This window comes from Manacus candei, unplaced genomic scaffold (genome assembly GCF_025592945.1).
Source record: "Manacus candei isolate 608988 ecotype Guabito, Panama unplaced genomic scaffold, ASM2559294v1 h1tg000034l, whole genome shotgun sequence".
NCBI classification, from domain to species: domain Eukaryota; kingdom Metazoa; phylum Chordata; class Aves; order Passeriformes; family Pipridae; genus Manacus; species Manacus candei.
The window spans coordinates 9,622,737-9,637,053 of NW_026138082.1; the positions used below are offsets into that span (position 1 = coordinate 9,622,737).

General features: G+C 40.3%; 1 protein-coding gene across 6 annotated transcripts in view; it reads left to right on the forward strand.

Moving 5' to 3' along the window:
* Positions 1-14,317, forward strand: part of FAM184A (family with sequence similarity 184 member A) — a 77,245-nt gene that overhangs the window by 18,794 nt on the left and 44,134 nt on the right. For all 6 annotated transcript variants that reach the window (XM_051792127.1, XM_051792128.1, XM_051792129.1 and 3 more), the window contains exons 2-3: positions 8,575-9,429; positions 13,646-13,781. In XM_051792127.1, coding sequence (XP_051648087.1) covers positions 8,575-9,429; positions 13,646-13,781 — 991 coding nt within the window. The remainder of the gene's footprint in view (positions 1-8,574; positions 9,430-13,645; positions 13,782-14,317) is intronic.

A 14,317-nucleotide genomic window follows, 5' to 3' on the forward strand; every position in this document is an offset into this window, starting at 1 on the left:
CAAGTGGGGGATTAAGTACCAGGTCATACAAAGCACTAGGGGTGATGTCTCACCCAGATACAATGGTGCAGCATTGTATCTGTCTGTCATGCTTTAGCCGGGTCATGATTATTTAAAAAACCTTCATGAAGTGAACTTGTATTTCATCAGTGTTTAAGTTATTCGTTTGATTTTTTAAGTAACTTTACTATGAACATCCTGAAAATCAAATTAGAAGAGCTTTCAGTATATAGGGTCTGCGTCCTATATCTAATACATGTTTTATCTACCATTCTCATTTTTTCTGCTCTTCCGTCTTCTAGACTTAGTAGGAATAACAACTTCACCTGTTCTCCAAAATCCAAATTGCATATTGTCAAGTAAGTTTTCCTCTTTGTAGTGGGTTGACCCTGGCTGGATGCCAGGTACCCACTAAAGCCTCTCTCTCACTCCCCTCTGCAGCTGGACAGAGGAGAGAAAATATAACTAAGGGTTCATGATTTGAGATAAGGACAGGGAGAGATCACTCACCAACCACTGTCATGGGCAAAACAGACTCAAAGTGGGGATATTAATTAAATTTGTTACTATCAGAATCAGAGCAGGATAGCGAGAAGCAAAATCCTAAAAACATCTTCCCCCACTTCCTTCCAGGTTCTACTTCCTTCCCCCCGAGGCACAGGGAGGTGGAGAATGGGGGTTACAGTCACTTGTCATTTCTGTTGCTGCTCAGGGAGAGGAGTCCTTCCCCTGCTCCCCATGGGATCCCTCCCACAGGAGACAGCCCTTCATGAACCTCTCAGATGTGAGTCCATCCCATAGGCAACAGTCTTCACAAACTGCTGCAACATGGGTCACTTTTCCACAGGGTGCTCTAGCATGGCTCCCTCACATGTCACAAGTTCTACCAGGAAAACCTGCTCCAGTGTGGGCTCCTCTCTCCACCGGTCTGCAGGTGCCTGCCAGGACCCTGTTCCAGCATGGGCGTCCCATGGGGTCACAGCCTCTTTTGGGCATCCAGCCATTCCAGTGTGGACTCCTCTGTGGGCTGCAGGTGAATTTCTGCACTCTTGTGTTCCTCCATGGGCTACAGGGGCACAGCTTTTCCACCATGGTCTGTACCATGGGCTGCAGGGGAACCTCAGCTGTGGCACCTGGAGCACCTCCTCCCCCTCCTTCTCAACTGATCTTGGTGTCTGCATAATTGTTCACATGTTCTCACTCTACTCTGGCTGCAATTTTCATTTGCACAGTAACATTTTTTTCCTTCTTAAATATGTTATCACAGAGGCATTCTTGCCATTTCTGGTTGTCTCAGCCTTGGCTAGCAGCAGGTCTGTCCTGGAGCCGGCTGGCATTGACTCTACTGGACATGGGGGAAACTTCTATCAACCTCTCACAGAAACCACCCTTGTAGCCCCCTCTCCCCCCCACCCTGCTACCAAAACCTGGCCACAGAAACCCAATACACTTGTTTTCCCTTCCGTCAAACATCATGTGCTTTCCATAATTACTGTCTTGTTTTCTGGATGGGAGAAAGGCTAGATCTAAGGGTTTCTATTTTTTATTTTATTTTGATAAATATTTGTAAGGGATATCTGCCATTTTTTCTTCCTCAGAAAACTGGGTATAGTTATGAAATTCCTTTGCTCCACTATAATTTTTTGGTGTGAGGAAAATACCCCACTTGTCCATTTTCTGCACATCCAAGATAGCCATATAAGAATTTTCTACTACCCATATCAGGATGCCAGCTGTTCTCCAGTGGTCACGCTGTATCCAGTCCAAGACCTCGCTTGGTCTGCCGAATGGAGTTGCCCCCAAGTGTCTCTTTCTGTCAGCCTCATATCTGTGCTAATGCCTCTGTCAAATCCCCTTTTATCCCCCTAAGGTAGTATTTCACTGGTGAGACCCAGTCTTGGAAACACTCAGCTGCTAGAGCAGAAGGAGCAACATAACCTGATTGCCCACTTGACCCCTTGTAATGGGTGAACTCCTTGGTTCACTAGTGATTGCTAAAATCATTTGGAAGATTGCATGTTGTTGTGTCCTGGCCCTGAGACCTGAGGTTTAAACCACTCTTGACTGGCAGCAGACTGCACGTCTTCTGAACTTGTGAACAGCGTGTTATTGCTCAGTGTGTTGGGCTATAAAAAGAGGTGCAAGTAATGCGCTTCTCTTGTTGAGTGTGATTACAGAGTGTTCTGCAGCTGTAGCTTTACCTGCCAGCATGCTTTTGATTTCTATCACCTGCTTGACTTGATAAAGGTTATCCCTATTCCTGGATTAGGACAAAGTGCATGTTTCCAAGATAGGCTATGGTAACATAAAGCTCCTGATTAGCTCCCAGAAAGCCTCTCATTTGCTGTCTGGTACAACTCTAGGAGAAAGAAAAAATGCTGCAGGGAGTGACCGAATTGGCCACACTAACCACTGTCCCTGTGCTGAGGCACGCTCTGCATCTCTTCTTCAGGTGAGGACATCTCCTACCCCACAAGTAATTGGAATGTGGCATGCCTTTTTCTGGTAATTAAATTTTAAGGTACGGGCCCTGTAATAATTTATAAATATGCTGGGCAGTAAATGCAAGTGGATCTTTTAAAACAGTGGGATTTCTAGACAATAATTAAAAGAGTTAATATTTCAGTGTGGGCCATACACACACAAACAAAACACAGAAAGGATTGTAAGTCAAGTAGTTAAATGTGATACTGGTCTGTACTGGGCAGTTCTGAAAGTAAAAATGGGTTATTAGTGCATCAGGTACAGGTACTTGAGGAGCATGTATTTAGGAGCATGAAGAAAGCGTCTTTAGCTGTATGTGCCCCTGTGAGGCTTTATGCCTTAGGTATATGGTATTAAACATCAGGAAACCTGAAAATATAAAATAAATTTTCCCCCCGTGTTTTATTATCAGTGTAGACGTTAGTGAACAGTGCATGGCCTCTGACATACCAAGATTTCTCTTAGTTAGAAAGTTAAGTGTAAATCTTTAGCAACAAGTGCGAAAATGAAAAATGGTTGTCATTTGTTTTCATTCAAAGGTTGGAGGTTAGGTAGAAGTGGATATCTGTAAATGTTCAATGCCTGGAATTAATGCTGAGCTTCATGGTATCATTCTCTAAGTAAATAATTGTAAACAGAAGTCATTAGAGATTAATTTGGAGAGCTAGTTGCTGTAATAAAAATAATCCAGTATGTTTTCAGAATTTCTAAAGGAATAAATAAAGTACTAAATTTTACTTAGTCATAAATTGGGCTAACACATGAAGGCTGTTGAATAGCATAAAGGATATTTTAATAATAAATTTTCTGTGAAAGTGTGGGGTTTAGGGAAAAAAATTCAAGTTCATGCCTTCTGTGGATTTTGTCTCAAAGGAAGACCAGTATAGTTAGGCCATCTTTTTTGGGGAGATGCTATTGGCAGGGGACACTACAGCTGCAGACCATATTTGTGTTGTCCCTGCTCATAATGCTGTGCCCCTGATGCACTGGCCCCGTTATTTAGGAAGGCTTGCAGTGAACCACATAGCTGATGAACAAGGGCTTTCCTTCTGCCTTTTCTGTGGTGTCTAAACAATCCTGGGCTAAAGTTCTAGGCTTGTTTCTGTTTGTGTTATCAGCAACACAGAGATCTGGATTGACAAAGCATCTTTTATTTGCAGTATTTTCCATGAGGTAACAAAAGATCTTTCCAGATAAAGGGTTTTTTTTTTTTAATTGGAACAAAAAAAAAGGGGGGAAAAAAGAGGGGGAAAGAAAAGAAAGATGGACATACAAAGGTTTTGGGATTTGGATTTTTTTTTTGTACACATCTTATAATTGTCTGTTTACTTTGTATGTAGTAATGCATTTGTAAGAATGTGCTTTGTGATTGTGGTCAGCTTTTCTGAAAGACTGTTTTAAGTAGCTTTGAAATATTTCCTATATTACTATATTTTTATAATGTACTAAGGAGAAGAAATTTGTCCGGTAAAACAAACTTTTTCTGGGCATTAAACTGGTTATTTTATTTATTTTGTTTTAAATCGACCCTTTGTTGGTCATAATATATAAATCTTAAATGCTTAAATATAACATACTTCTCGTTACTTGGCATTATTTGGTCAATGGGAAGAAAAAGGGGAAAATTAATGCAATACCCCTTGCAACAAAAAGACTATGATCAGTCTGGACTATCATATCTCATTTCTACATAAAATTAATTCATGATAATGCCAGGACTTTTTTTTTTTAATGTTTCTTGTTAATTTTGTAGACTGGACTCTTCTGTTTGCATTCTGCTGCACTTTTTACTGTTTTTTGTATATATATACACATATATATATATGTATATGTATATACACATATATATAGGTATATATACTGTTTTTACCAGTATATTTTACTAGTTTCTGTGTGTAGCAATTCTTGTTTTTCCCCAGAGAGCAAAGATTGGTCAGACTCATTGGTCCATGTCTTCCAAATCATTAACAGGTTATGCACAAGCAATTCCTTGTTGGCACTGTGCTTGTGTGGTTCATTCAATTAGGCTGGCAGCATCAGCAAAATCTTGGGATGTCTCCAGAGGCTCTGGTGTTTCAGACTAGTGTTTCAGGCAGCAGCATTGGGAACACACTTTACCTGAATGAGGCTGAACAGCACTCTTACCCAGAGACCCACATGTTAAGTCTAAAATGAAGGTTTAGCAGAGTTGTAAGGTTGGTGTTTGTGTAAGATCTGTACTGATGGTTTTTTCTCATAGGTATCAGCTCTTTTTTTCATGTAAAATTAGAGATGATGAATGACACAGTTTTGGAGATATTTTCATGGAATCGTAAAATATGGTTTTCAGTGCTGCCAAATATATTTGGCACCCAGTGCTAGTATTAAGTTGAATTACACATTTTTAATTAGAAAAACATTCCCTCGTAACTAAATTGCTGGCAGGAGCAGATGACCAAAGTGCAGCTGACTATGCAAGAGGTGGTCATCTCTCCAAATCATAACATGTGGTTTGGAGTAAAAAATATTTCTCAACCAAATAGTCAAACTTTAATCTTTCAGTCACAGTGTGGAACAGGTATTTTTGTTTGTATTCCATGTAGTTCAGTGCACCAGAGCTGATGCAGTGACTGACTTGCTTCACCTTACTACACAGACTATGACTAAACACTTCAATAATTATTGGCATAAACGAGGTTATTACTGTTATTGTTACTAACTCTGTTGTAGTTCTTCAGGCCAAGGCACATGGTATTTCAGTAGATTCTTATTAATAGTTAATTATTGTTACTGTTTTCTATAAAGAGTATTAAGACCTTTAGCTAGCAGACTTGGTATCCTTGGAGAGAGTATAGTTCTGTCTGTACCTCTGAAATGATATGCTGACTGAAAATACAGCAAAGCACAATTATTTCTCTTTCTGTCATTTGATAGGAATTACTATGTGTATATGCATTTAGAGTGAAGCTGGAAAAATATTAATTACTCAAATGAGCAGTTTATGCTTCTTAGTACTATGCATTTGTACTCAAAAAGCTGCTAGTATTTTTTAAAGCATTTTAAAAAGTATTTACAAGCATGCTTAGCAAGTGGCTCATCCTCTGATTTAAAGAGTGTGCAAAACTTGTTTTATCTACCTACCTTCAATGTTTGCAACCTTTTAACTGCTTTTCAATTTTTAGAAATTTGCTTGAGAAGGACCTATTTATTTTAGCTGCAACTTTGAAATACCTTGGAACAAATTAATACATTTAATTTCTTCTTTCATTTCATTGAAATGCTGTTGGGTTGCTTTTGCTTAAATTAGTACAGACTTTCTTTCCTGTGTTCCTATACTAATACATCAAGTCCATCAAATTCTCAAAGATAAAATCTGATAGAACTGTTCAATTTCTTTAAAAATACTGAGATTTATAGTAATTTCATAGAGTTGGAATTCAGGCTGCTATACAACATATATTATGACACAACGTTCAGTTGCATGCATTTTATTTTATTTGTACATGTTCCATAAGATGCTCATGTCCTTCATTTAGGGAACGAGTGGTGCTTATTGAGTTTGTCAATGTTCAGTGCTTTTTGTGGGGAGCAAGTCAAGGATGAAAATTTAAAGATACTTCTGAATCTGGAATTGCTTATAGACTTATTTTTTACTTGGAATTTTCACTGAAGTTTGCACTGTTAAATCATGATACCCTTGAAAATACTTTGATTTACACTTTCTGCAGATCATAGCACTGCATAACTTTAGACACTGCCTGCAGTGAAGAACATTATGGCATTTCTATGCACAAAAACAGGAGTCAAGGGTTGTTTTGAGTACGGGATTTGACCTAGTGTTCTGCAAATGCTTATTATAATAACCTGATCTTAAGTGTGAAATTTCTTTTTTATGGTACCTTTTAAACTACATTGTCTGGCTTCTTTAACAAAAACTAAGGCCTGTTCGTGCAAGATAGTGTATGTACATTTACCAAAAAAAACCCAAATGGAGTGTTAGGTCCAATAGCTGAAACTGTATGTTGGTGACAGGAGGGAGGAGAGAGCTTTGTGATTAGAAGGTACTGTTGGCATCACCAAAGACAATGAGAACATAAAAAGTTGAAACCTTGGGTGAAGGACATTGCAGTGATAGTTGTGATTTTCCTAATGGAATCGCACGTGGTTTTGTTGTCATTTTTTGCAATTTGTTGGTGGAGTTTTTGAGTGTCTGAACTGTGAAGCTCCTTCACAGTAGGAGTTTTTTTCGGTTTTGTTTTTTTTTTTCTGGGGAGGAAGAAAGCCAAAAGTATGCTTGCTGACTGCAGAGATATAAGCAATATTAAAAACCATTACCAAAGCTATGGAAAACCTATGTTTTTTCCTCTGTCATTAAATAGCATGTACCAGTGTTAGAAAAATTGAATTAGAATAAGTTAAAGTGTCCTTTTTTGATATTTCTAAGTTATTTCCTTGGTATATAAAGTTGAGTGAGGTTATTTAGTTTTTTCATTACATCTGATAGTGTTTCAGAGCTTTTTTCTTTTTGTGTTTTCTACTTTTCTATTTTAATCTAAAGGCTGTCCTTTTAGCTTTCTGTGTCACAGGTAAAAGAATGGGGAATGTTTGTTGTTTCAGGCATAAAATTTAGAAGACAGTATTTGGACTTTTGCTAAAACAAACAAAAACCAACCAAAGAAAAATACCACCAGAAAACAGAACATGTTATATTACATGGCCAAAATCTTGAAGCTACTTTTCCACTTATGAGAACTCTGTTGAGCTTTGTAGCTTCTCTGAACACTGGACTGTAAATACCTTCTCTAGGTGGAACATAGAGGCTTTGTGCTTGGAGCCAGGAGAGCAATTCTGAGCCTTCTTCATATTTCCCAGCCCTGAGGGCAAGTCAGCACCGTCTTCCTCTGTTGCCTGGTTGAATGCCAATGGAGGACTGGCCTAGGTTCTGTCCTCATGGGAAAAAAAAAAAATCCCCTGCTGCTTCTTTGTTGTCCATTTTTGTTGCTTCTTGTTAATTTTTAAGATATACAATATATACCAGTCAGAAGACTTTTTTTTCCCCCAGATGTGTGTAGGTTTTGTTTTATTTATTAAATTACTAAGCTATTTATTATAGCTCTTCTACCAGTAAGATATCTGGGAAGGGCGGGGGTATTTGCTGGAGTTCTTGAAGCACAAAAGATTGTGTTAACACCACCTATTGCATGAATACTTTATTCACTGACATGTACACACACATACCCACATACTTACCCATACTTCCTAGTTAAAAACCAAGATGATGATCTACTGCGTTGTAGTGCAATTGAAACATCCCAGAGGATATATCTGGTTTTCTTAAAACTTCCGCTGAAAGTCAGTGGCTTTACTGTTTTCACAGCCCTTTTGAACTGCTTTACTCCCTGGGCTCCCTAGATTGTTGCCTGCTCTGCCCTGAACTTTTCTGTTCAACTGACTTACTTTGTTGTTGAATTCTGTAGCGAGTGACCTTAGACCTTAGGAGATCTGCATACACCTACTGCTTACTAGAGAAGCTGTCAAAAGTGAAATTGTGTGCGGGCAACCATCAAGCTTCCAAACCAAAACAACTAGTGTTTGCTTTTTAGATGCTATTTGATGTTCTGAAATGAAATATTTAAGAATGGTTAGCATTTGGAAAGGAGGGATTTGAGATTTGGTTTTTGTTCCAGTTTAATTTCTTGTTGTAATATATTCTTGTTGTAATATATGCTGCATGTGTCATTCTCCAACGGAAGACCTCTGTTCAAATTATTTTTTAGGCTATGCTTTTAATAATTTTAAAAAAATTTGGGACGGTTTTAAAATGTGTTGACTATGCTTTTAGTAGTATTTAGAGCAGCAATATGCGAACTTTCATCAGGAAAATTACAGGTCCAAAGAGTATAGAAAAACTGTTCTACAAGATGTGTAAGAATATCATGACTAATACAGCGTTTATGCTGTTACAACCATAATAACATTTGGTGTTTTATTTGTATGATGAAAACAAGCCAGATTGTCAAAGTAATTTTCAGAGTGCTTACATGTTTTTTTCTTAGGATTTAGCAGGTAACCAGAATGCCTTTTCTCTAATATAGTATTTCATGTTTGCAGGTAATATATGCTTTGAATACTAAAAATGATGAACACGAAGCAGCTATCCAAGCCCTTAAAGATGCTCATGAAGAAGAAATTCAACAAATTCTTGCAGAGACCAGAGAGAAGATCTTGCAGTATAAAAGTAAAGTGGCAGAAGAAATGGATCTCAAGAGAAAGATTCAGGTTTTGGAAGAGTCACTAGAAGATCATAAAAAGATGAAACATCAGGCCTTGACAGAATTTGAAGCATATAAGGATAGAGTTGAAGATATGCAGCTTTGTGCAGAAGCTCAGCATGTCCAACGTGTAGTGACCATGTCAAGGGAAGTAGAAGAGATCAGAAAGAAATTTGAGGAAAGGCTACGAAGTTTCATACAGTTGCAAGTGCAGTATGAGAAGGACAAGCGTACAGCCCTGGAAGACTTAAAAGCTGCCCACAGGCTTGAGATTCAAGAACTTCTCAAGACTCATCAGAGTCAGAACGCTACCTTAAGTAAGGGGCAAGAAAAACTAGAGGAATTGCATAGACTGGAGCTGGAAGACTTAAACAATAAAGTTGAAGAGTTAAGGCTGGAAAGAAAAAAACTCATTGAGGACTATGAAGGCAAACTCAGCAAAGCTCAGTCCTTCTATGAACATGAACTTGACTCTTTGAAAAGATCGCAGCTTTTTACAGCAGAAAGTCTACATGCTTGCAAAGAAAAAGAAGTGGAGCTGAGAAAAGAATTTCAAAACCAGGAAAGTATGTTACGGAAGAATCTGGGAAAGCTTAAAACTGAATTGCAAATGGTCCAGGATGAAGCTGCCAGTCTAAGGGAAAAATGCCAAAAACTTCAAGTGGCTCTTGGTACAGCAGAAAACAATGTTCAGGTGAGACTGATGGTGCTATTCCCAAGGTTGTGAACTTTCTTTTCCTATTTATTCTATCTTTACATGAGGCTGGTAGGTTGAGGTAATGGGAGTGTGTAAACTTAATTTTATGTCACTCATTCTTGCTTATCATATTCTAAATTTTTTCATTTATTTATACTTTAAACTTAATTGTTTAATTAACAGTGTTTTCACAAGCAGTAACTGAAATACTGCACACATTTTCAGTATGTTACTGGTTTTGGCTGGGGTAGAGTTAATTTTCTCCATAGCAGCTTGCAGGATGCCATGTCTTTGATTTGTACCGGAAACAGTGTTGGTAACAAGGATATTTTAGTTGTCTCTGAACAGTGCTTACACAGAGTCAAGGCCTTTTCTGCCTCTTAACCCATCTCACCAGCAAGGAGGCTGGGGGTGCACAAGGACTTGGGAGGGGACACAGTCAGGACAGCTGAATCCAGCTGACCACAGGGGTACTCCATACTCTATTGGTGCCATGCTCAGCATATAAATGTGGGGGAAGGAAGGGGAAGGATGTTCAAAGTGATAGTGTTTGCCTTCCCAAGTCACTATTATGTGTGATGGAGCCCTGCTTTCCTGAGGATGCCTGAACACCTCTCTGCCCATGCAAAGTGGCAAATGAATTCCTTGTTTTGCTTTGCTTGTGTGTGTGTGGCTTTTATTTATCAAACTGTCTTATCCCAACCCACAAGTTTTTCACATTTACCCTTCCGATTCTCTCTCCCATCCTACTTTGGGGGTAGTGAGCAACCAACAGTGTCATACTTAGCTGCTTACCCAGTTAAACTCCAACACAATTTTATTTAGTGTGTTGGGTTGACCCTGGCTGGATGCCAAGTGCCCACCAAAGCTGTTCTATCACTCCCCTCCTCAAGGCAGGGAAGAGAGAATATAATGAAAGGCTCATGGGTCAAGATAAGAATAGGGAGAAATCACTCACCAGTTACCATCAAGAGCAGAACATACTCAGGCTGGGGAAAAGGAAATCAAATCAGAGTAGGATAATGAGAAGTAAAACTAAATCTTAAAAGCACTTTCTTCCCACCCCTTCATCCTTCCTGGGCTTAACTTTATTCCCAGTTCTCTATCTCCTCCCCCTCCAGCTGCACAGAAGGATGGTGAAGGGGGGTTGTAGTCAGTTCATCACACGTTTCTCTGCTGCTTCCTCTTCCTCAGAGGGAGGACTCCTCACACTTTTCCCCTACTCTACATGGGGTCCCTCCCACGGGAGACAGTCTTCCACCAACTTCTCCAATGTGAGTCCTTCCCATGAACTGCAGTTCTTCACAAGCTGTTCCAGTGTGGATCCCTTCCATGAGGTGCAGTCCTTCAGGAACAGACTGCTCCAGTATGGGTCCCCCCCAGGGTCACAAGTCCTGCCAGGAACCTGCTCCAGTGTGGACTTTCCACAGGGTCACAGCCTCCTTTGGGCACCTGCCTTGGCATGGGGTCCTTCATGGGCTGCAGCAGGAAAACCTGCCTCACCATGGTCTTCATCACAGGCTGCAGGGGAATCTCTGCTCCAGCACCTGGAGCACCTTCTCCCTCTCCTTCTTCACTGACCTCAGGGTCTGCAGGGCTGTTGCTCTCACATACTTTCACTCCTTGCTTCTCTGGCTGTGATTGCTTTTGGCAGTAACGCTTTCTCTTTTTTTAAATCTGTTATCCCAGAGGTGCTCCTGCTGTCGCTGGTGGGCTCGACCTTGGCTAGTGGTGGGTCTGTCTTGGAGCTGGCTGCTATTGGCTCTGTCAGACACATGGGACGCTTCTAGCAGCTTCTCATAAGAGCCACTGCTGCAGCACCCCCTAGGCTAACAAAACCCTGCCACACTAACCAAGTACATTTGGAAACTAAAGTTTCTTATCCCTAAAGAGAGACAAGACATCCCAGAAATACAAAGACTGGGGATTTTTTTGGTCAGCAACAAATAGGAATGGGTATGCTAGACTTGAATAAAAAGATTCTGAAATTCTGCTCCTTTTTTTGGTAACTGGGCTCAGGTTTGAAGAACAGCAATTTCTGTGGGTAAACTTGAGTGTCTTGTCTTGGATTTATAGTTACTCTCAACTTACAAAGCCTTAAATGTGATGGTCCTAGTAATTTTGGAAGCATCATTGGTAGAGCTAAGATGGGCCATGAGCTTTTCTCATTTACTAATTCCAGCCCATCTTTTGGACTGTCCTTCCTTCTTGTGTAAAGGCTACACAACATAGTGAAGGAAGGCTGCTGCCTTTATCAGATGTTAAATTCAGAATACATTTTTCCAGTTTCCCAGGGGACCTGCCAAGAGTTCATTTCCAACTCTGTTCAGTTAGCGAAGCAGAACTCTTGCCCTTCAGTTGACTACATTGAGAAGGTAGGTTTCTGGCAAGCTGCAGTGAAGAGGAAACCCAATGTATGTTGATCATTCCTGCAAGAGGAAGAGTCTAGTAGAGTATTGGTAGCAGATTTTAAAGTCAGGTCCTACTCTGATCACTGTGGTTGAGATGCTCAAAAGCATCATCTAGTGTCTATGTTTCATTACCTGTCCTGTACAGTGTTTTTCTCAGTTCTCTTTTCTGCTTTAGTTTCTGAAATGACCCTTTACTATTTCAGTAACTTGAATGATAAGAAATCTGTATTTCCTTTTAAAACAGAACAGGATTTTCTTTTCCTTCCTGCATGGCTGTGAACACATCATCATGCTATCCAAGATATGCTATTGTGAACCAGTGCATCAGACTTAAGGCATATTTGAAGTTTAGAATCATAGAACCATAGAATAGTTTGCGTTGGAAGGGACAGTAAAGATCATCTAGCTCCAGCCCCCCTGTCATCGGCAGGGACACCTTGTGCTAGACCAGCTGGTGCTAGACACCTTGTGCTAGACCTGGAGCCCCATCCAGGCTGGTCTTGAGCACCTTCAGGGATGGAGAGTTCACAACCTCTCTGAGCAATCTTTTCAAATGCTTCACCACCCTCACGGGAAAGAAAGCATTTCTTCCTAATCTCTAGTCTAAATGTACCCTCCTTCAACCAAGGCCATTCCCCCTTGTCCTGTCACTACATGCCCTTGTGAAAAGTCCTTCTCTGAGTCGCTTTTTAGTCCCCCTTTAGGTACTGGAAGGCTTCTTGAAGGCCTCCCCCAGAGCCTTACCTTCTCCAGACTGAACATTCCCAACTGTCTCAACCTGTCTTCATAGAAGTGTTCCAGCCCTGTGGCCACTGAGCGTATTCCTCTGGAGTTGTTCCAACAGGTCCTTGTCTTTCCTGTGTTAGGGGCCCCACACCTGGACACGCAATACTGCAGGTAGGGTCTAACAAGAGCAGAGTAGAATGGCAGATTCACTTCCCTTGATCTGCTGGCCACACTCCTTTTGGTGCAGCCCAGGATACAGTTGGCTTTCTGGGCCGTGAGTGCACATTGCCGAGTCATATTGAGCTCTTCGTCCCCAAGTCCTTCTCCTTGGGGCTAATCTCGATGCATTTTCCACCCCGCCTGTATTTGTGCTTGGGATTGCTCTGACCCAGGTGCAGCACTCTGCACTTGGTCTTGTTGAGTTTTGCAAGGTTCACACAGACCCACATGTCAAGGTCTCTCTGGGTGTCATTCCTTCCCTCCAGCACATTGACCGCACACCACACAGCTTGGTGTCATCAGCGAACTTGCTGAGGGTGCACAAAATCCCACTGTCCGTGTTGCCAAGAAAGGTGCTAAAAAGTGCTGGTCCCAGTACCGACCTCTGAGGAATATTTGGTTTAAGTAAATGCCCAGCTCTCATTTATATGTCTCCATGTGCAGCTTAAATCTGAGTCAGTACTAAAAGCTCAGAGTTGCAATGAAGGACACTGTAAACTGCTGTGAATATATGATGTATTTTTTAATGTGAAGAACTCTCACATATTAGAAACTAGGTTTCCAAAGTTGGCCCCCAAACTCTGTGGACCATTTTACAGTTTATATTTTTTCATATATTTTGAATATTGTCATGTTTCTGTTATGCATTATTGTCATGCCATATATCCACTAACTTGTTTTTCCAAAAATATTTTTAAAGTATTACAGATAACACAAAATCAATATAGCAGTAATATTACACTATTTCAGCTTTTGTATGAAGAAAACTTGTTTGCTGAAAGGTCTTTTCTGTGCCTTTTAACCTAATGCTCATTTAAATTTACGTGATGATAACAGGTATTGTGTGTTTCCTCTAGGTTCTTCAAAAACAGCTAGATGATGTGAAGGAGGAGGAGATGTCATTGTTAAGCAAACACAAAGAAGTGGAAAGCGAGCTCGCAGCTGCTAGAGAGCGCTTACAGCAGCAGGCCACTGATCTTGTTCTCAAAGCCAGTATGTATGTCAGTAACTTAATCTGGAAATGAACTTCATCCCTTTATTCTAACCTTTCCTTTTCCTGTCAACCCTGTGCAGGTTTAGAGTTTCTGAAGACTGTTTAATGCTTTCCATAGAAATTTGTGACAAGTTTTGGTATTTTTTTAACTTTTTTGATATTGCATGCATTGTACTTAAGACTCTTTTTTTGTGTACTTATTTCTCCAAATGTTCTATTTGAATGGCATGTACATATCTTCCAGGCCTTGGAACTGCATTTGTGCAGAATGCTTATACTGTGTGTCTGTCCTCCACATAGTCACTGAAACATGCTTCCTGCTCCTCCATCTTTTTCAGTTGCCTTTTCTTTTTGCTGACACTGTGGTACTTTGCTTTTTACCTACTGTCAGAATACTTATCGGATAATAAATCTCTTAGGGTTTTCTCTATAGCTGTTCTTTTTTGCTCCTTTGTGTTTGTTGGCATACGGAAAGGCATAAAAAATTGTTTAAGACCTGGCTGTACATGCGCAGGTTTTCCCTCTTAGGCCATGT